This window comes from Podarcis bocagei (genome assembly GCF_964188305.1).
Source record: "Podarcis bocagei genome assembly, chromosome: 2".
Classification (NCBI taxonomy): Eukaryota; Metazoa; Chordata; class Lepidosauria; order Squamata; family Lacertidae; genus Podarcis; species Podarcis bocagei.
The window spans coordinates 88,762,171-88,784,832 of NC_138126.1; the positions used below are offsets into that span (position 1 = coordinate 88,762,171).

Consider the following 22,662-nt stretch of genomic DNA (forward strand, 5'->3'; position numbering starts at 1 on the left):
TGTTCTTATCCTGAAGCAAAGTTCTTAACCTGAAGCACTATTTCTGGGTTAGCGGAGTCTGTAACCTGAAGCGTATGTAACCCGAGGTACCACTGTACTTCGATGCTAGACTGGGGTCTAAAAGCAGAATGTTGCAGTGTGTTTTTAAGTGGTTTATTGAAAAGGTAATGATTGCACTTACGGTAGCCCAAGTACTCCACCAACTCCACACCTTCCGCTGAAAATGATCCAAGTTTCTTTGGTGTGCAGGTGTGGAGGAAAAGGGAGTATAAAGGCATTTTACAGTGATCCCTTATTCACCAAAATCATTGCAGAAGTTCACAGAAGCTGATTCTACTGCCTTTTAGCAGCCTAAAAGAATCCTCTCTCCACGAGAATGTCTTGGCTTGGAGAGAAATCATTTCATCTCCATTGAAAAGGCCCTGTCAAGAGCTCCAGTGTCCTGCCCTTGCTTGACACAACTCCATTTGGACGGAATAAGAGGTGGAACATTAATCCCTCTGCTCAGATCTCTCTGCCAGGCCTTGTTTTGTGCTGAATACGAGCCAGGAATGTCCGGATCTCCATGGGTTGCAGTGCAATGTGTGTTGGGTCCAGCCTGCTTCTGGACTGCTGTTTTGCTGCTCCTGTGGATAGAAGGAGTTTAGGAAAGACAATATTGGAACCCCAGTCCCTTGTCGATAAGACGCTTTTGGAAAGAAACAATAGGACTAATTGTGCATCTAATGAAGCAGAATAGCAATTGCACAAGTATCTTTGGTCAGCTAATAAATGCAGTTGGTCTTAGTTTACATACATGATCCTGTGGCTTCAAGTCCCTTGCCTCTGGGAGTTAATTGCAAGCATTTAGTGGAAAGCCTGTGTGGTGTAGTGGTCAAGAGCGGTAGTCACGTAATCTGGGAAACCGGGTTCGTGTCTCCGCTCCTCCACATGCAGCTGCTGGGTGACCTTGGGCCAGTCACACTTCTGTGAAGTCTCTCAGCCCCACTCACCTCACAGAGTGTTTGTTGTGGGGGAGGAAGGGAAAGGAGAATGTTAGCCGCTTTGAGACTCCTGAAGGGGAGTGAAAGGCGGGATATCAAATCCAAACTCTTCTTCTTCTTCTTCTTCTTACATGCAGATGATTACCAGCTAACCGGCAAGGGTAGTCAATCTTCTAACAGAGGGAAGGACAGATCCCTGCAACAGTGCTGGTGGAAAACAGGGCATACACCTTCCTCCTCACCTAGTAGCTTCATATCTTCATGTAGACTACAGCAGGAACACAGATCAGGAATAACTAATAGGAATCTAATAGGAAAGGCCATAGGTCACTGGGAAAGCATCTGCTTTGCCCCAGGTTCAACACCTCACACCTCCAGGTAAAGCTAGTAAAGCTTGCTACTTGGAGCTCCAGAGAGCTGCTGCTAGGCAGTGTAGACCAGGGGTTGGCAAGGTTTACCTTGCCTGGGCTGGTTCACTCCAGCGGAGATCCGTGGGCCGGATTGTGCATGAGCCCCCGTGATTTCCGGTGCTGCGATAGTGAGTCCCCGTGCTACGCTGGTTTAGCGCAGCATTCGGGGATTCACCAAGCGGGCGGCTTGGTTCGGAGGCAGCTCATGGGTTGGTTAAACGACCCACATGGGCAGCTTGTGGCCCATGGGCCATAGGTTGCCGACCCCTGGTGTAGACAGTAATGAGGGGGAAAGAAACAGGACTGAGCCCCTCTGCCTTGGAGAGACTGTTCTGAAAGGCTCTTTGCCTCTTATTCACACACCCAGAATCTGAATCGGACAACATTAGAAGCAACCACTGCACAGTAAGTGTAGTCTAAACTGTTTCAATGATGCATGGTTATCTATATGAGATACTCAGGGAATTCTGGGATCTTATGCATATTTGGGGGACAGTTATATAATTAGGTAAAGGACCCCTGAACGGTTAAGTCCAGTCAAAGGCGGCTATAGGGTTGCAGTGCTCATCTCTCTTCAGGCCGAGGGAGCTGGCGTTTGTCCACAGACAGCTTTCCGGGTCATGTGGACAGCAGGACTAAACCGCTTCTGGTGCAATGGAACACTGTGACAGAAGCCAGAGCGCACGGAAATGCCATTTACCTTCTCACCACAGCAGTACCTATTTATCTACTTGCACTGGTGTGCTTTTGAACTCCTAGGTTGGCAGAAGTTGTGACAGGGCAACAGGAGCTCACTCCATTGCGGGGATTCAAACCGCCGACCTTCCGGTCAGCAAGCCCAAGAGGCTCCGTGGTTTAGACCACAGCGCCACCCACTCTGTGCACTCTGGGTTCCATCACGGTGTTCTGTTACACCAGAAGCGGTTTAGTCATGCTGGCCACATGACCCTATAGTCGCCTTTGACTGGACTAAACTGTCCAGGGGTCCTTTACCTATATAATTAATAGTCACATGAACAGGATGGTACCAAATTCACCCTGTTCCAGAGGACTGGCTTGACCAAAGGCTGTTTTTTTCACAATAGCATTCTTACACATATAATTTATGAACCGTTGTCATTATGAACACCCCTGCTGCTTAGGACACAAGGATCAAAGCAGTTTGGTGCTGTAAGCACAGACATAGCCAATTATTAATAGCTGGTGTGAAGGATTACCTCAGAGGAAGATGGGTTCTGTGCTACTGTAGTTTAGAGCAGTGAGCCACCTTGGTTGCATGCATAGTAGATCCACTGAAGTCTATGGATTTGACTTAAGTAACTTGGTTTCAGTGGATCTAGCAGAGGGTATTGCCCAGTGATTTGTGGGTTTTTTGGTCACTGCTGGCCATCTTCCTCTTATAGCAACAGATATGGCCCATCCAGTCTGTCACAGTAGCCACATTCAGAGTTGAATATTTACCTTCAGCTGGCTGCCAGATCAGCCTGTTCATGTCTTCCAGCTTCTGGTTAGCAGCCAAGTTCATCTCTTGCACAGTGATGATGTTGAAAGATGAGAACAAGTTCTAAGGTGTGGAGAGAAAAGCCATACAGGGTATGGTGACAACTCACGAGAGATTCCATATCATGCTGTTAGTTGAAGTTATAGCCCAGTGCTAAACTCCTTAAACTTACTCCTTTGGAAGTTCTCCCAACCTTTTAAGGTGGTTTTGGAAGCTGCAGCACACCTAAGAGAGTAAAGCCCTTTAACTGTGGATTAACTAACACAGACTAGGATTCTTTTCTCCATATCTTGAATATCCTATTTCTGAGAACAGGGCAGAGTTTCTAAGAGCTAACATAGTAGTGAAGAAAATGAGACGTGGACCCTCAGCTCAGCCAATAAATTCACTAGAGTGCCTCCAGTAAGTCACTCATTGTGAGCTTCAGTCCCTCATCTACAAGACAAGAGAAATAAATGCTGGCATGAAGAATATTACAAGAGAGACCTACCAGCAAGTTAACAACAGCAGGCATTGAGCCATTGGCGCTCTCCCCCCTTTCAAATTGGTGCTCCAGACGGATGAGAACGGAGTCGGGCTCCCATTGGGCCAGCGTGAGCAAGTGGACGTTTGAAGGGAGAGCCTGGTGCAGAGCAGAGAACTGGGATCGGGGAAGGAGAGAGTCAGTCAGACAAGCATCATAATATGACACCACCTGATTAGAACGGAGCTGAGATTCACTAGCTTTTACTTTACTGATCAGCCATTTCAAAGAGTTGGCTTAAAAACACTCCAAAGCAATAAAGTGAGACAAATACGTTGTGAAAGTCAGTAAAAGATAAGGGGCTCAAGAATAAGAAACACATTCTAAGAATACAACATCTGTGTCCCCACTGGCCAATGAATTGTTCTTTTTTGATCACATCATTTTCTAAGAAAGTTATGTGGACAAGTGGGTGGGATGTGATTTATACAAAGAAATGTGTTGCCCAAGATATTCTGGGCCCAGACTGTAGAGCAATATGGGAATCTGCCTTGTTTGGAGAGTCATGGGTTATCTAGCCTAGTACCGTTGACTTTGAATGAGAGCACCTTTCCAAAGGTTGGGGCAGAGACCACTCCAAGCTCTGCCCTCTTTAGCCAGAGGGGGGACCATTTTGCATGCCAAGCATGAGCTCGCCCACAGAGCTGCAAATGCAAGGCCTTGAGTGCGTGCAACTGGCAGCCACAGCCAACTGACTACATTGCTTTCCCAACCGTTCCCTCACCTCCTTCACGTTGTCCTGGCCAGGCTGGTATGGAGGCCCCTGGCCAGGGGCCAACACCAGCTGTGGTGCCATGAACTCCTGCTGGGCCCACAGGCGGTGCTGCTCGGCTGACGACTCTGCTGTGTCCAAGAGGATGAGGTGGCGACCCCTCACCACCAGCCCATGGTGGAAGTCGCCAGGTTCCAGCAGGGGCTCCCCTACGCCCCGGCTATCGTCATGCAGCAGCCGTCGATGTACCTGAAGACCACGATGGAGGAAAGAGGAAGAGGGGATGCAAGTTGGGAGAAGTGCTGCAGGTCCGGCTGGTCTGCTTGCCTTGCAGCTGACAGGGCCTGGTGCTACAAAGTGGGCTTGCCACTCTAGGATGCTGAAGAACCAGCAATTGCTTCACTGGAGTCACCAGTATAAGCTTTGGCCTTGCTATTATTTAAGGCAGGGAGGGCAACTTCAGGGTCAGGGTCTGAATGTAGGCCCCCCCCCCACCCTCAGGTCTCCCCACCTCAGGCCCTATCCCTCCCTGCCCCTGCTTTGCAGCCTGAGTGTTTTTGCCTGGCTGGACTGTGTCTGATAAGGCCTCCTTCCTGTCTGGATATAGGATGCAGAGGTTCTGTAGACACAAGCCAACTGCACAAAGGTAGTATTTGCATTTCTTACTCCACCCACTTTGGCCTCTGGCCCCGCCCACCACTGGCATGGAGACTTCAAAAGGTTGCCCAGAAGGAAATGTGAAAGTTACACATCCTCAGTGACTCCCGACTGGGTAGCTCTCTGCTTTCTCTGGATGCCCCCAGTCACCCTCATAGGACTATGAGGGCCTCTCTACTTGACCGTGGTTCCTTCTCTTCCTGGGCCTGACACTGAGGCAGTTTGCCCTTCTTGCTACTTGGAAGTCCTGCTGCGCTCACCATGAGCTCAAGAGAGCCGTCAAAGACGCTGCTGCCTCCCTGCGAGCGGTCCGTCAGCACCGTCAGCTGCACCTTCTGGTCCTGGAGCGATTCAAAGAGAAAGCAAGGACAGAGCTGCATGCGTGTGTACACTAAGAAAGCCTCCTGCCACACGGCTCGCTAGGTGCTACAGGGGGGCAGGGCAGGTGTGCTCTTTCTCTCAGCCCCCGTTCCCACCACACTTGAACACAACCCACAGCCCCCTCCCTCCACCTTTGCCCCAAACCTTCACTGGAAACAGAGGAGCACCTGTCCCTACATTTCCCACAATTATGCTGTGCGGGTTGGTAGACCTGCAAGTGTCTTAATGTCACAGTGCGCAAGGGGTGCCATTACCTTGATGTAGATACGGCTGTTGACAGGGTAGTAGTTGCCGGCCACAGGCTCTGTCTGGCTCAGGTTCCACGTGGCCCTGTAGTTGCGCCTGCACCAGGGTGAGCAGAGAGAGAAGAGGAAGGGGAATATCAACCTCCTGCCTTTCCTCAGCCAGTTAGGAAGCCAGATATTGTGAATGAGGAGGGAAAAACAAAACATGGAAGGGTAGAGGCAGAGCAAAATGGACCCCAAGGGGCTGGCAGCAGCAACTACGTTAAGACACTTCTTCCTTAAGTGCATGTCTATTGTCTTAGAATTTCTTACAATAATCCAGTATTACCCTCCCCATTACACATCTGTTGGGAGATGGGGGAGAGGAAGAGTCAAGATGGAGAAAGAACAGCTTCGCTCTTAGCATCTTCTGCTCCTGTCCAGGCTATGGAGGGACAGTCCCAAGTCACAAAGGCTTCACTTTGCCTGCTGCTCCCGCCAGTACCTTCTCTCTAGGATCTCACGCCCGTTGGAGTCTGTGTAGAAGCGGCCAGCGGTCTGCAGGTCTGTCTCAAAGCGGCTGATGATCTCCTTGCCAAGACCGTCACTGTGGGACAACCCGGAGGTCAGAGATGTACTCTGAAGACAAGGGGAAGGCCCCACCCCCGCCCCCAGCTTCCTAACACTCACTGGATAGGGATGGGCCCCACCGTCCATTCCAGCTCAACGTAGGGCTGCCCGGCGTAGAGTCGCACCACCTGGGAGCACCAGGCAGAGAAGTTCTGGTACAGCTCCTCCACCACTTGGGTCTGCCAGATAAGAGACACATGCAGGTTTTATTTTTAATTTGCCTGGCATCGATATGCAGCCCCTTCTATTGATAAAAAGTGGCACAGATGGGCTTGAGGAAACTGTGTGCGCGCAAGGGGGTGGGAAGGAGGGAGGGAATTTCAGAAGTTGGGTATAAAAGTGGTAGCCAAAGTAGTCCAGGGCACTCTATTGCCACACATGCATGAGAAACTTTAGGCTTGAAATTGCATAGGCAAGAACTATAAGCCAGGAGGCTAACATGCAGCTTCCCCCTTCCCCACACAAATCCCTGCCAATGATAAAATTATTTTAAATAATGTAGACTAGCTGATTGGAAAAGTCTTCTGGGTATCAGAAGATCTTGCCTTCCCCACTTTGGCCCCTGGTGGGCTGTCCAAGGGTCAATGTGGCCCTTGGCCTGGAAATGGTTAGCCACTCCTGCTGTACATATTAGATGCTTCTGCTCTTGGGGTCTGGCAGCAGAATCCGCCTTCCCCAATCACTCAAGAACCACCAGCAGAAATCCAAGGAGGAACAAAGCCTGTTTTCACTACCAAGCCCTTGCAACTGCAGTTTGGCCACCACAGAAATTAAAATGGAACCAGTATTTGTTGCAGAATAATTACACAAAAAAATTCTGGTTGTGGATGGTAAAACATGAAGACTCAAAAGCAACATACATGACAAAACATCCATGAAAACGGGGCTGGGAGCTGTGACAGCTTCCAATCTCTTCCTCATTTTCTCCTATACCGCCATAACTTTCTTACCTCCTGTGCTCCACACTGCAACTTCAATTCTCTTCTGTCTCTTTAGGCCACAGTGAAACACTGAGCATTCAGTGGCAAGGCAACACTGTTTCTGCAGCCCAAACTATGCAGAAATGCCCAGCAAAGCCATACAAGACATTCAGCATGCTCTGGTTGTGGGATTCACTGATAATGAACGTGGGATTTAGGGTACAGACCACTTAAGAGAGCCAGCTTGGATGTGGCCACCATCCTTCCATCCAAAGCTCTTCAGGCCCTTGGTGACTGGGTCAGTTCCCTGGACAGGCTAGCAGCCCTTCTAGGCTTATGATCATCCCTCAGCCAGTATTTGTTCTGTCTTCTGCTGGTTTTTCCTACCTTCACATGCTGCACCTGGGCTCCCTTGGCAATGGGGAAGGTCTGAGAGGTGTCTGGGCGGAAGATGTAGGCCCCAGAGGCCTGGGAATTCTCTTCATTCCCAGCGCTGGCATTGTACCTGAAAAAGTCAGCCAGTGGACAGAACCGGTGATGCAGCTGTAACAAATTCCCCACCAACTACTGCCAATAATTCAAGCAGGAGAGTATAAAGACAGCCAGCCCATCTTTAATATCCACCTTCCACAGAGGCGAGAGTCCAGCTCGCAGCCAGGAAGTCCAGGTAGAGAGCTCCCCTCCACACTGCTTCTCAAAGCTGCTCCCTTTCGAAGCAGAAGACAACTCACCAGAAAAAGTTCTGAGACACTGGCAAGGAGATGTTCTTATCCAGGTTCTGAATCTCCTTCAGGAGTCCTGTTTTGGGGTCAACCAGAACTCGTAGATGCTGGGAAAGGAGGAGGAGGAGGAGGAGGAGGAGGAGGAGGAGGGAACAAAAATGGAAAAAAACTGCTGTAGGAGATGCAGTCTGGAAAAGATTCTTAGTCTGGATGGCAGGAGGTGCATGAAAAGATGTGATGTCGTTCCAGGGAAGTCTGCTTTCAAGAAACAGATCCCTACAAAAGTTTTAAAGTAGGAAAAAGTATATCATGTGGTCATCTCATTCTACCCAAGTCGTAAACAAGGGAGCTGCCTCTGATGGATTTCTTTTCAGTGCTTTTCTCGAATGTCTCCAAGGAAGATGACTTCTCAAGAAAGCTTGTTTTGTTCCTGAACGTCTTAGTTCATAGATTTGGGTTATACTTCTTTCTACAGACTGAACTCATAGTTTGTCCCCGATTTCAGGGGTCTGGTAACACTTTTGTAAAGAATAGTCTAAAGTTTACACCAAAATAGACATTTGGGAATGGAGAACTAAAAATCCAGATATTGGGTAGTATTCAACCAAGTTTTGCTCAGGATAGACCGACCCACTGAAGTTAATTAACCTAACTTAGTCACATCCTTTAATTACAATGGGCCAACTCTTAGCTGAATACCACTTACTGTTGGTAGGAATCAGGTGTAGGAATCTCTGCTTTCTCTGTTGCTCAAAGTTAAAATATTTTGTTCCTTGAGAAAAACAAATTGCCCTTTGAAAGGCTTGTGCCTCATAGGAAAAGAGCATGCAAGACCAGGCCAGGAAGACCAAAGCAGAGTCAGCCAAGTGTCAGGGTGAGATTGGTGAATACCTCATTCTGGATTGACCAAGAAAGTCGGTCTGCTCCAGGTTGGTGGGGCAACCTCTTCAGCGGTCTGGATCGTGCTGGCTCCTTGCCGGGCAGTCTAGAGACCGAGTAAGTGGTGTAGCCCAGCGGTGGGGCAGATGCCTGGAACACCAACTCATTGACAGCATCGCCCCGATCACGCCGAACAGCACGGGTGAAATTTGATACGGGAATGACCTGGAAAGGAAGTTTGCACAGTTCTTCATTCCACACAGCAGAGCACCTGGAAAGGATACTTTTCTCTTGAAGAACCCAGGGGAGTTTGGTGTTGTGATATTCCATACAACATGGGACATCAGTTTCATGGCCATTGAGTAGAGAAGCACTAAGATAGTAGACAAGCACTGATGTTTACTTTTGATACAATTAGCCCTCTGTTAGCTGCATTTTTGCAGCAGGGGGAGGATTGGGAAGCTGGCAAGAGCTTTGGCTTATGTTGGCCACCCCACCAAATGTTTCATTACTGGGCAGCCCCAGCGAGGAAAACAGTGCCAATTTCAATTCTATCTACCCCTCAAGCATCCCCAGCTACAGGGGAAACAGGGGCTGTTTGCTTCCTACCTCATTCAGAACAGCCTGGCCATTAGGATCTAAAACGGAGTAATGGCTTCCATTCACCGGCAGCCGGACGTTCCATCCCACAGGGCGGGCCAGAGGGTTATAGACGATCACCATGAACTGCAAGGGCAGAGAGCAACATGTTAGGGAAGGAATAAATCACTGCCAAGAGGAGCCCAGCCAACTGAGAAGGTGTTGGAAGGTCCCCCCAAATGCCAAGGCACAACCCTTGATGCTTGGAGGTAAAGAGGGAAGTTACAGATTTCAAGTGTCCAGTGGGATAAGGGACTAGACAAAAATGATGGTCCCTTACAGTAGAGGCAACTTCAGTCAGCAGGCAGACACTGATGTTAAGGTAGGTGCAATAGATGAAGTTCTCTTTGCTTCCAACGATACTGGTGAGGGCATTGCTGACCACAACCTGCAAGGCCAGAGAAAATGGCAGCTATAGGTTAACCACTCTCGTCACCTGTGCAAAGGTGCGGAGACATAACAAGGAGATCTCCAGGGAAGGTCAAAGTCCTGAAAACAGAGAAACTTCATGCATTTATTTATTTGTACACACCCTTCCACCCAAAAGAAGTCCAGGGCAGCGAAGAGAACATCGCACAAGCAAGAGCCAGATAAATAAATACAGGATTTAGGAAAGGCATAAGCAAACATCTTGGAGGGAGAGCAGAGGACTGAGGAGCCAGGGCTGCCCTCCACCTTTTCACTCAGTTATGCTCACATACATCTGAATGTGAGACACATCAGGCAGCTGCTTTCTTGGTTCAGAGCACACACCTCACAGGCATCCCAGCCGGTAGACAACTGTTTGGCGTAGTCATTGGTCACATGCTGCTTTGCTGTGCCAGTCACTGCATCGTGGTGCTGGGCAACTCCCATGGCCTGACCTGCAAGAAAAAGAGGAGCGTGTCACGTGACACTGGGATGGGACCCCGATAGGCTGGCTCACATGTGCAGACAGTGGCCACCCCAACTCACTGGCTCTCCAATACAGACACCACTGCCCACAGGAGTTTGACACCTGCAAGTGTATACTTTTATGACTCCCCTTATTTTTGTCATTGTACATTGATTTAAACTTGTAATATTATGCTTTAATGTTGTAAACTGCCCTGGGATCTTAGGCTGAAGGGACAGGTAATCACGAATAATCATCACGTTCTCCAAGTTAATTCAGAATTTAAACCAGATCCTGGCTGAGACCCTCTGATAGCCACCATGGGAGCTACTGCTGTTTCCTGGCTCTTAACTGTAATAACAGGGTGAACCCACCCCATCGAAACCCTCACGATTTCACCTACGCAGCACAGAACTGCTGGCATTGCCATAAGGCCCCACATTTGCTTGTGCTCCAGCCAACACTTCGAGCTGGTTGCAGACCTGCAAAAGTAAAGAAACAGCATCAGAGGCATGAGAAATGCTCGCCTGTCGGGTATGTCCTGAGCCTAAGGAGTCACTGATGGCAGCAGGTCCAGGACCCAGGAGTTCTGGTTCTTTGCCTTTCCCCTCCATATCTTGTGGGAGGAAAATACTCCTTTTTTTGTATTCTACCCCCCCCCCCCGCAATTGAGCACTGACCTGCAGGAAGTTATTGCTGAGCCGCTCGTAGCGTTTCAAAGCCGGGCGGCTGGTGAAGTAGCCTGTCCAGAACTGGTGAGGACCGTCAGCATATGGGAAGAAGTCATCGTATTTCACAGTCCTGCCCAACGCAGATTTCATTTCAGCCAAGATCTACACCTGTGTATGGCATATCACCCTCCCCTGCACCTCAAATGGAGCCTGCGAGCAGGAGGCGGCAAGTGGTCAGCCCAGGATGTGAAGACATGGAGAGAGGCATCCCAAGGCCAAATCCATTTTCTGCCAGGGATTCACTGACTTACTGTGTGCCTATCAGCCCCTGTATGCCATCTTTTAATATGGAAGTAGCTAACCTTTACAAGCCTAGACAAGTAAAACACTAAATGCTTTTGATGATTAATATTAATAATAATCCCACTTTACTATGTACCCAAAGTACACAATGAAGGTTACTGGCATGGAATGAGCTCATTAAGCAATTCAGATTGCACATAAAATCAATGGGCGGGATTCAAGTAATGAGTTCCAGCCCTGCAAGAACTTCCACTAGCTCAATGGGGCTTCTCCCCCACCCTCCTCACTCCTGAAAATTGGCTCAGAGGAGGGTGGGGGTTAGGAGAATCCCCAGAACAGCACACCGAGGGAGAAGGGAGCAGCTGGCTCCACCAGGGAAGCGGAAATGCTTGTGTCGTCTGAGCAATCTGCTTCGGACTACAGTGACCCTCTCCCCTTTTGTTGAAGGCTGTGCTCTCTGCGAGCATTTGTGCTCTCTTTAGATCTTCAGCCTGGTGAGCGTGGGGAGACTCCTTCAAGTCACCAAGCTGCTTGGGGAACAAGAAGTAAGGCCCTAACCCAACAGAACACGCAAAAAAGATGGAAGCAGACGGCAGGGATGCAGGTGTGGCGGCCAGATGAACCCTCCCAGTTCAACAGTGGGAAACAGGCACTAAAGGGGTTTGGGCCTAGAAAGAATCTATAGAAAAGAGCACTCTTTATTGAGGGGTGGAGGGTGTGCCTCTGGCAGCTACAAGCTGTGTTCTATCAAACAGACAGCCCTCATGCAGTGGAAACCCACCCTCTCTTGCTAGCATTCAGCAGCCTTCTCGCAGGGGTAGAATTAAGCACCTGCTTGGGGAAGAGGAGGAGGCGGCCAGCCCCTAAGGAAATGCTCCTGCTGCCCAGCCAGCCAGACCCAGCCCTCTCACCATGATATGTTGGCCTTATTGAGCTCCCACAGGTAGCAGCTTGGGGTGGAGTACAGGACATTGACACGGCTCCCGTTCGATTGCTGCAAGAGAGAAACGAGGGAAATTAACAGGCAAGCACTCACTGAGGAAAGGAAGGGCATGTATCGGCTATGCAGCAAAGACAGGGCACGATGCCAGCTCTAGCTTTCTTTCGGCACGGTCCAAGTCATAACTCTCTGGAGAGCATTGCCAGAATATGCAATGTGAATGAGGAAAGAGGCTCATTCTCAGTTCCAGAGCTGACTGGGGGAAGGAGGAGAGAGGCTTTCCCTCTCTGTTTTTCACTGACGTTCAGCCTAGACAAGGGCTGAGGTTGTGTCAATGTGACGTTTGACTACCGCGGTAATTTATGCTTAACCTGCTCTCTGTGTGTGTAGACGCTGCTTTCCCTCTAAGGTAGGAATGGGGATTTCTAGCTCCCGCCATCCATATGCTGGCTGGAGCTGATGGGAGTTGAAAGCCAACTACACCTGGAAAACCACAGGTTCCCTGGCAAAAGGACCAGGTACAAAGCTTGACCCACATTTGTCACCAGAGGCACGGGGGCTATTGCCAGATGCAACCGCCTGGCTTGAGAAACCTATGCCCTGCTGGCCTCCTGCTCAGATTATAGGGATGCGGGTGGCGCTGTGGTCTAAACCACGGAGCCTCTTGCGCTTGCTGATCAGAAGGTTGGCGGGTCAAATCCGTACAATGGGGTGAGCTCCTGTTGCTCTGTCCTAGCTCCTGCCTACCTAGCAGTTCAAAAGCACACCAGTCAAGTAGCTAAATAGGTCAAGAAGGTAAATGGCGTTTCTGTGCACTCTGGTTTCCGTCACGGTGTTCCATTGTGCCAGGAGCGGTTTCATCATGCTGGCCACATGACCTGGAAAGCTGTCTGTGGACAAACGGCAGCTCCCTTGGCCTGAAAGCGAGATGAGCGCCGCAACCCCATAGTTGCCTTTGACTTGACTTAACCATCTAGGGGTCTTTTACCTTTACCTTTGGATTACGGAATGTGCTGTCCTATACAGTGGTACCTCGCAAGATGAATGCCTCGCAAGACGAAAAACGCGCAAGACGAAAGAGTTTTCCGTTTTTTGAGTCGTTCTGCAAGACGAATTTCCCTATGGGCTTGCTTCGCAAGATGAAACGTCTTGCGAGTTCTTGCGAGTTTGTTTCCTTTTTCTTAAAGCCGTTAAGCCGCTAATAGCCACTAAGCGCCGTGCTTCGCAAGATGAAAAAACCGCAAGACAAAGAGACTCGCGGAACGGATTAATTTCGCCTTGCGAGGCACCACTGTACCAAGGTCAAGGGGTGGGTATGCCTTTGAAAACAGTCTGGAAGCTTAACACAGAATATGACTCCACAAATATAAACTGGGAATACCTTTGCATTGACGTGCTTGATGAGCTTGTCCATGTTCTTGTACCAGAGGAGGGCATTCTCGTACTGGAAGTCAGATCCCATTGTCATGACAATGTGGTTGGTGCGATAGTGTTTTGCCTAAAGGAAGGAATGCTAAGAGTTGGCCTGTCTCCTGATTCCAAAACAGCCTTGCTGCAGCATTTGTGTAACGCTTCCAAGAGCTCAAAGCACCATGGATAAGCGAAGCAACGGACCATGCCGAGTCAGCAAAGCCAACAGCTAAAATAAGAGACTGTGTTTTATGGATGGATGGAAGCCTTTTTTGAACTATTTAAAGAAATGTAATAGGATGAATCCGTGAGCAGGATTTGAACTATGAGCAACAGAAATAATTAGAGATTTTTGTATTATGGTTATGAAATAAAGGAATGAAGACAGGATGCAGCAACAGAATAGAATTTTTAAAAAAACCTACAAAAATGGGATGAGAAGTGGATAAAAGAAAAAAAAGTTATGTATTAGAATTTTATATGAAATTTGTGGAAATTTAATAAATATATATATATATATATTTAAAGAGTTCGAAGCACCGTGTGCATTTATATTGCTGCAATCCTTAAAACAACCCTGTAGAGAAAGTATTATTATTCCTCCACCACTGCAGATGGAGAGGCTGAGGCTAAGAGAGGGTGGCTTGAACTAAGGCCACCTAGTGGAAGAGGCAAGATTCAGACTGCAGACTTCCCAGTTTGTACTTCAGTCTCTGTGCCATTATGCTACTCCAGCTCTCAGCTGCTCAGTGTGGGAAAAGGCTGCGGCTCAGTGGAAGAGCATCTGCTTTGCATTCAGAAGGTCCCAGGTTCAATCCCCGGCAGGGATAGAAATCCAGATAGGGTTTTCTGAAATCCTGGAGAGCCACCGCTTGTCAGGGCAGACAATGCTGAGCTTGATGGATCAATGATCTGATCCTGTGCACTAGTGATACACCATCTTCAGAAATGACCCACAGGTTGCCTTACGACAGGTGGGAAGTGCTTTTTTGACCTAGAGGGGCATAAGGCCCTGTTGCCAATCCTCTGAAAGTGCCTCTGATAAGTGGGCTAAAAAGAGTGGGTGGGACCAGAGTTGCCAATGGGAGCCCCCCTCAAAAACAAAACAAAAAACACCAGTCTTTACACACACACACACAGAGAGAGAGAGAGTGTGTGTCTCAGCTGAGGGATGGGATATCTGCATCCCCTTTATGACACTGGGATAGACTGGGAGGATTAAACTTCTCCAGCCACCCAATACTGCGCTGGAGATGGAAGTTACATGGAAATGTATAATATGCCTGTACTGCACTGTGAAGCATGGCTGGGAATTTCCATGAAGCTGAAGAATTGCCTAACAGGTTAATCATTAAGTGAGGCTGTATCTTTGTAGCTCAGTCACAAGATGTTTAGCTCACAGTCGTAAGAAAAGGGTTGTATTACAGGTCTATGGCATATGCTAATCTGTAGGCATCCATCTTGGGTGGAGTGCCCTCTTTGTTCTTAGCTACTGAAGAGAATGGATGTGTGAATCTCTTGTCTCCAGCAAATAGTCCAAGGCTAATGGAGGCTGCAAAGGAGAAGAGAAGGAGCTTCGGTTTTAGATCATGCTTTAGGGCTAGGACCAGAATAAGGAATATGCAACTATCTGAATGTAATTTCATTTTTAAAAGTTGTTTAGAGTGAAGTTCAGTAAGTAAAGCCTATGAACCATATTTTCCTGTATTATATGTGTAATAGTTACACCATCCTCACTTTGTGCACTTCCCAACCCTTCCCCTCCCCACCCTCATGGTGGCACTGCCACAAAATTAAGTCAGGGGCTGGCAGGCTATTTGGGAAGGCTTAATGGGTCAAGTCAGGCCTGTGGTTGTCTCCTGTTGTCTTAGATCTTTGCTGTTAGCAAACTAATTCCCTTTCCCCTCTCCTGACTGAGGACAGAACTGCAAACCCCTGGTCCCCTTTGTTCTAACCTGAGCCGCTGCCGTCCCCAGGAAATATGCCACGATACTCTCCACGTTGTTCTCATCGCTGTCGTCGTCGACAATGGGGTTGTCCGAGCAGATCTGATCCCAGCAAAGAGACATGGGAGGGTTGTAGCCATTTGGCAGGACACCTGCCAAGAAAGAGTTGGGAGAAATGGGAGCTTTCTGACCAGAATGTTCTTGGTAAATGGGAAAGGCAGGGTGAATCCTACAAGGCCACATTCAACAAAAGAGGAAGCCGAGAGCCATCATGGGGAAGAACCACAGAGAGAGAGAGAGAGAGAGAGAGAGAGAGAGAGAGAGAGAGGACTGAATAGAACAAGGGGAGCATTACCAAGAGGTACTGGGATAAATGCACTTTACTGAGGAATCAGATTTGGGAATATCTAAGTGTGGAAAGAGACAGTTAATACAGAAACAGAGAGACATGGCACCAATTGTTGAGGCATAGTCAAGACCGATATTACTGAGAGAGGCTGGATTAGAGGATCCTCAAGAAGACTCCCGTCTCTATGGTTATTTGATTAGTCTTACATTTGCATTGCTTGGGGAAACAACTTTGCTGCCCAGGAGGCACTAAGCTGCTTTGCTGGTGGGTTGGCCATTGCAGGGATCCCCAACTTTTTGGGGGCTCATGGCATATTTTGGAAATCTATGAAACTGCTGTCAGCACCACAAAATACCCAATTCATAGAGGGTATTCATACTAATACCTCCTCACCCCCAGCTTTTAAAGTACCTGTACACCCCCCAAAAAAATACAAAGCCAAAAAATGAAACCAGGTTACAATCCCCCAAAACAGCTAGGCTATATTCACCCAAACAATCTCCCACCAAACCAACCCTGCCCCAGTTATTAAAAAAACCCTGGGAGGGGCAGGGGAGCTTGGCAGGCCCCAAGAGTGGTGTTTTAGGGTGCTATGGTGCCCATGAGCACCACATTGGGGACCACCAGGTCAGGATAAGAGATGTCTGACAAGTCAGCCCTGCTCACCAGTGAAGAGATCAGCAGCAGGGGGAGGCAGGCTTCCGCTTCCACGCCACAGCTGCTCCATCTCCCGCAAGGCCTCGCGCTGGGCCTTGTCCTGGTAGTCAATGCGGCCCACAAAGAAACCATCATAGCCCATCTTGAGGGAAGGAGAAGAGAGAGTGGGTGAGCCCTCAGCGACTGGAAGAGGAGACACAGAGTACAATCCTGTAGCTGTTGTGTGCAATAGGAATATCCTGGGAACAGAGGCTGACCTGCGCAAACAGTGAGGCCTGCTCCCGACTGTGCCCAAAAGGATCAATGTGCCAGGCCACACGGGGCCGGCCGCATTCGCCAAAAGTTTCTTTCAGGAAATGGAGGCCGAGGCTCATCTGATCGATGACAGGGTTGTAGTGTACGGCTGCTTCATCGTTCATGCACCACCCGCCGTTCACAAATTCCAGGCGCCCTACCAAGGAGGGGAGAAAAAAAAAGAGACCATCAGGACAAGACTTGTGCTGCCTTTCACTGTTGCTCTGAAGAAGAGCAAGAGGTGTTTAGGCAGGTAAGCGGAGATGTGACAGCAGGTGTGACCAGCAGGTGTGAAAAAGCAACTGGCGGCCTCTGCCACAAACAGCCTCTGGGTAGTGTTCTTACAACCTGGGTCCCAGACTACAACTCCCATCACTCCCGGCAGCTTAGTCAATGGTCAGGCATGATGGGAATTGTAGTCCAACAGGTCAGGTTGCCCGGTCCTCTTGCCTCTTTATTGCCCCCAATAAGCAAAGGAGGCTCCCCTCTCGTGGCTTTTGCTACCCTGCTCCCTCCCACCTCAGCCAACTGGAGAAAGCGGGGCACTGCTTTCGCCCCACAGCAGATGGGAGAGGGAGTGAGAGGAACAGCAGAGCAGGAGAAGCCGTATCTGCATGCTTTTGCACAGATGTGGGGCAGAGAGAAAGCGCTCTCTGGGTTATGCCAAGTGAAAGCAGTGCCACTCACTTCATTTCCTCAGTTGCAGCAAGACTTTTGAGCTGGCTCTGCTGCCTTGGCAACCCATATATTTATGTATTTTTTTCTTGTTAATCTCTCTGAGACGTTTCACAAATGGAACAAATAAAACAGTAACTAGTTGGCTCCCTGCTCGCCACTCTCCCTCAGGAAAGATCCCCCACCCCCAGAGGCAAAGAGCTCCCCGTCTTCCTTATGTGCACAGAGAAGCCAGGTGGGAAACGGAGACAGGGGCCCCACTCTGCCCGTCATACTTACCCTCTGCAACAAGCTGCCGCACGGCCTGGCGCATGGCTTCAGTCTGCAGTCCCCACCAGCGGGCAAAGAAGACCACTTCCACGTAGATGAAACGCTTGCTGGGGTCAGCCAGTAGCTGCGGGATGACCGAGTCCAAGATGTACTGCACCCCAGCATGCTGGATGTCGTTGCGGACTGCAAGGCAACGGACAAGGGATGGGGAGAAGGTGAGGAGGAATCAGACAGCTCATGCCTGGACCAAAAAGTCTCCAGGTACTGGCTAGATGGGAGAAAGTCCCCCCCTGAAGAAGACAACCAAGAGCAGAATCTCATATTTAAATAAATTAGGAGATAATCTGGGCCTCTGTTTTGTTTGTTTTAATTTTATGTTTGTGGTATGTTATTTTTTGTTATATTTATGTAACTCCCCATTTAATGGTTGTGTTTGTTTGTTTATTTTATTTATGTACCGTATGTCCCTGCAGAGAACTTCACATTATGTGGCACCATACAAATATCCTGTCATTCCTCAGTCAAACAGCTGTCACAACTAATATCTGCAATTGTGGCACTGTTCTGGCCTTGAAAGGAAACATGCAAAATCCACCCACCAACCTGCAGCTTTCAGAACAGGATGTTGACGTAGAAAGCACTAAGGTTTATCTCCCAGGGGGTTCTTCTCAGAGGCAGTGGGAAACAACATGTGGACTTCTTGTTCAAAAGAGAAGCTGGACAATTCCATACTTGAACAGCAATTTACAGCTCAGACCCAGCAGGTCTAACACAAAATGAAGTGGATAGGTAGCCGTGTTGGTCTGCCATAGTCAAAATAAAAAAATTCCTTCCAGTAGCACCTTAAAGACCAACTAAGTTAGTTCTTGGTATGAGCTTTCGTGTGCATGCACACTTCTTCAGATACACTGAAACAGAAGTTGCCAGATCCTTCTATATAGTGAGAAGGTGGGGAGGGGTGTTACTCAGAAGGGAGGGTGCGAATGGGAGATTGGCTCTCTCAGCTATCTGCCAATCTCCCATTCGCACCCTCCCTTCTGAGTAACACCCCTCCCCACCTTCTCACTATATAGAAGGATCTGGCAACTTCTGTTTCAGTGTATCTGAAGAAGTGTGCATGCACACGAAAGCTCATACCAAGAACTAACTTAGTTGGTCTTTAAGGTGCTACTGGAAGGAATTTTTTTATTTTGACAAAATGAAGTGCATGACATGTAGGCCAAGAAGCCCCCAATTTAAAAATTTACCTCAGCTATGAACTATGGTTAAGAGAAAGTACTACAGTGGTACCTTGGTTTAAGAACAGCCCTGTTCATGAACTATTCGGTTTACGAACTCCACAAAACCGGAAGTAGTGTCCTGGTTTGCAAACTTTACCTCGGTCTAAGAACGGAATCCGAACAGTGGAAGGGGACCGGCGGAGGGAGGCTTCATTAGGGAAAGCGTGCCTCAGTTTAAGAACAGTTTCAGTTTAAGAACGGACTTCCGGAATGGATTAAGTTAGTAAACTGAGGTACCACTGTATCTCTTTACCTCAACCCTCATTTCTAACATGGAGTGAATAATATGTGTGCACCTTAGAGAACTGTTGCAAAGGTTACTGAGCTTTAAGAAAGTTCTGAATGCATTTTTCACACCTTGTGAAACTATATCTAAACTGCCTTTTACAGCATATATAAACACTAAGGATTGTTGCAATTGTCTGTTGGAAATGAGGTACAAGGTTTTGCTCCACTAGGGCATCATTCCCCCAACACGGTCCAGTCAGTCAAAAGGCGAGGCAGCCCAGCCCTGTGGACTGATCCCCCGTTTCAAGGAGGGAAAGTAATCCAAACATGTCCACACTGGTCTACTATGCCTAGAGCCACGTTTCATAGACTCAACACTAAACTCAGAGAAGGGCTCTTGCTTAACCTAAAGTACAGATCCTAGAAACTTACAGCCTTTTGCCAGGCCTTGCTGTGAGACCGCTTACAAGCTTACTCCACAGTTTCAACTCACCTCCAAAGAAATACTGATCCACAGTCTTTAGCCAGCCCACATCATCATGTGTGTGGGGGATAAGGTGAACATTGAGCATGTCGGGCTTTGTCACTGGGCAGGACTAAAAGGAGAGAGAGAGAGAGAGAACACGCATTTCTGAGCCAGGAGAGACAATATATACACAAGGAAACATCTCAAAATCTGCCACAGGAAAGCCACAGTCATCTAAACAGGTAGTATAACTCAGTATAACTGTGAAGGAGGCAGAAACAATTCCTGCTAGCTACAAGATAGGGAAGCGCTACTGGCTAATACTATTGGTAACTAAACATTTTGCATACAGTATCAGTGGTACAGTAATTTTTCTACTGAAATATAAACCCTTTGCTTACAATCGCTGGGATCCAGAATTCCTTGCTGCTTGTAGAGAAGCACAATTCAGAAGATTTCAGAACAGCAGATAATGAGGTCTACAATGTTCTAGCACTGATTTTATTTATTAAAAAAAAATCTAACTCACATTTTAGCACAAGGCTTGAAGGCAGCTAACAATAAAATATACAATCAGTTGATAAAAAAGAGAAACACTTCCCAACAAACACAATAGAAGCACTTAAAGTAACACAGTAGAAATCAAAGGTTATTCATGAAAATTAAAGGCAGAATAAATATATATTATCTAGTGAAAGCTTGAGATGAGACAACCCTGATGCCTAAAATGTTTAGGGTTGTACCCAGTGTAGAGCTAAGTATAATGTTCTGTCAGAGCTAAGATTTTTCCCTGTGCGGTGGAATGTTTTTCGCCTTGCATGCTCCATAAATCTGCCCCAGTTTCTCCCACTCTCCAGAGCAGATCTGGGGAAACTCCATTGCACTAGCACTAATCTTTGCACTAACACAACTCTCTTCCATGTAAAATGCAGAGCTCTGGTTGGAGGGTCAAAAGATACCGCTCAAAGCAAGGGTAGAAACCACAAAGTGAGGACATTCAGATTAACAGTTAGAATGTTTCTGCTGTGCTGCACTGGCAAACAGAAACAGTTTACCGCTTTCAGGTGTTATAGGTCTCACAGGTTGCCTGGATTTCATTACTCCAAGAGTAGACCTTGCTCCCCGTGAGCAATCTGACCCTGGCATTTGATCTCAGTTTATTGTGCCTTGCCTATGTGAAGCTGACCATTTGTGCTGCCAGTGTGGAGATGTGCATAGGCACAGAATTTACTAACAGAGGAGAATCAGGAGTGCAGAGATAAGTATTTGACCTTCAGTGAAGCCATTTCCCAGAACCTGAGGGACAGGAAGGAGATTTTACCTTGACTTAAGTTTGCTCAGTATTCAGACTGAGAGTTGCCCAGGGAACAACATTAAGTAGATAGGGAAGTCAGGTAGCAAATCAAACATGAAGGACATAGCTAATTGGGAAATAACAAACACTGAATCAGCTTTCCAGAGTGCTTAGCCTTGAATCCCTAATCCGCCCACGCTCTCAACCCATCTCAAAAACATCAGTGTTTACAGAATACGAATCATCAGCTCTCTGGGAGATTTGCAGTTGTGGAAAGGCAGAATGGATTAGCAGATTCCATCCAAACAACCTTGGGGACAGCAGTGGAAAGCTGAAGGTGGTTCTCAGTCACACTGTCTACGGAATTAACCAACACTGAATATGATTGTGGCCACTAGCCTACATAGCTTTAAAATAAATCAAGGGGCAGCAAACATGGTGTCCTCCAGAAGGTGTTGAACCTCCCAACTTCCATCAGTGCCAGTCAGCATGACCAATGGTCAGTGATGGTGGGAACTGTAGCCCAACAACATCTGCAAAGCACAATGTCAGCTACACCTAAATTAGCTCAATAAAATTATGCTCAGATGCATCAGAATACTGGATATTCAGGAATGACCATCAAAAGTATATAGGTGGTTAATATCAGGAACAGATAGACCTTGGTGTGGTCTAAGTGGGGCAAATCTTGTGTTCTTAGTCTTCAGCCCTGCACCAAAACTAAAACCTGAACTGTGTGGGCAGTCCCAGATGCAAAAGCAGTCTCTTCTGTAGCTGAATCTTCCCAGTTTGGCCACACCTCCCACCCCATTTCCTTTGTGCATCTGACAATTTTCTCGTGACTACAACCCACCCCCTTTCTCAGGTTCCTCCTTTAGAGTATTCTGGCCTCAGCAACTATCTCTTACCATCCACTCGTGCCTAATTTACAGAGTGGCACTCTCTTGCTCCTTTCAGCTCATCCTTATAGGGAGTGCAGCTGTAGGATCTAAATAGTTATACAGTAGTTAACAGTTATTTCAGACGAATTAAGAAGAATGACAAGGCTATACACATAGTCTTGAGTCCCCCATCAGTTTGCTTCCTTTCTCGAAGGGTTTTCTTTACAGAATCCTCCAGGCTTCCTCTTTTCAGTTAAGTAATGGCCTAGCCGTATTCATAGCAGGTCACCTTGCTAATTTTGCTCAGTTTTCCTGCCCAATGGATTACAAAAAGGACCCTGGGTTTAAATAAATCCCTACTGCTGTACTCCTGCAGAATACCATTTAAAATTCTTTAGTGATTCTTCACGATCTTTTTCTTGAGCAGCCTAAACGGAGGATCCTCTCCGTTTCCTCCCACCGTACGACCTCCCTTTTCATTTAGACCTCACGAATCCCACTCTCTCCATATAGGCACCTCCTAGACCGCCGCGCCTCTCAACCTTCCGCACAACCTTCTCCATTCTTCGGCGCCAGAACCCAGAATTTAGTGGGACACCCTAGCTTTCCCCATAACACCCGTGCAGACGCAGACCGCCTTACCTGGTAGCCGCATGTCGCCGCAGCTGCCGCCACCAGCGCTGCCCCCATCAAGAACCCCAAACCCGAGCGGAGCCCCATAGCTGAAGCTCCTGCAGCAGTTGCCAGAGAGGCGGTCATGTGACCAGCCACTCACATGACAACTAGAGCAGGGTTCCGGGCAAGCCACGCCTTCCGTGGCTGGGGGGAAAACGAAAGCGATTGGTGGGCGGCCCTGCTGTGAAACTCATTCAATTAACTTTGCGCGATGCTGACGGAGCCCTTGCAATTGGCTGGCTGGGAAGAGTGGGCGGTGACTATTAAT

The 22,662-nt window shown here is 48.1% G+C and overlaps 1 protein-coding gene across 1 annotated transcript; it reads right to left on the reverse strand.

Annotated features, from left to right (window-relative positions):
• Window positions 1–139: 139 nt before the first annotated feature.
• On the reverse strand, window positions 140–22,505 carry MAN2B1 (mannosidase alpha class 2B member 1). Its single transcript, XM_081180279.1, has 24 exons — window positions 22,362–22,505; window positions 19,572–19,674; window positions 17,580–17,753; window positions 16,589–16,782; window positions 16,341–16,473; window positions 15,335–15,477; window positions 13,351–13,467; window positions 11,941–12,023; window positions 10,736–10,856; window positions 10,459–10,537; window positions 9,935–10,044; window positions 9,462–9,569; window positions 9,152–9,268; window positions 8,555–8,767; window positions 7,673–7,770; window positions 7,329–7,446; window positions 6,082–6,200; window positions 5,897–5,998; window positions 5,422–5,509; window positions 5,047–5,127; window positions 4,142–4,378; window positions 3,385–3,534; window positions 2,855–2,957; window positions 140–626 (listed from the first exon to the last, which is right to left on the reverse strand). The coding sequence occupies exons 1-24, from the start codon at window positions 22,476–22,478 to the stop codon at window positions 505–507; spliced, it is 3,030 nt and encodes a 1,009-aa protein (XP_081036405.1). The 5' UTR covers window positions 22,479–22,505; the 3' UTR covers window positions 140–504.
• Window positions 22,506–22,662: the final 157 nt, after the last annotated feature.

Bases quoted from the DNA above. Each gene is read 5' to 3' on its own strand.
- MAN2B1 (XM_081180279.1), bottom strand. From the start codon at position 22,478: ATGACCGCCTCTCTGGCAACTGCTGCAGGAGCTTCAGCTATGGGGCTC. The intron at 15,478-16,340 runs GTGAGCAGGGCT...CTTTCTTGGCAG, and splicing joins TGCTGCTGATCTCTTCACTG to GTGTCCTGCCAAATGGCTAC. The intron at 2,958-3,384 runs GTAGGTCTCTCT...TCCACACCTTAG, and splicing joins CTGCTGTTGTTAACTTGCTG to AACTTGTTCTCATCTTTCAA.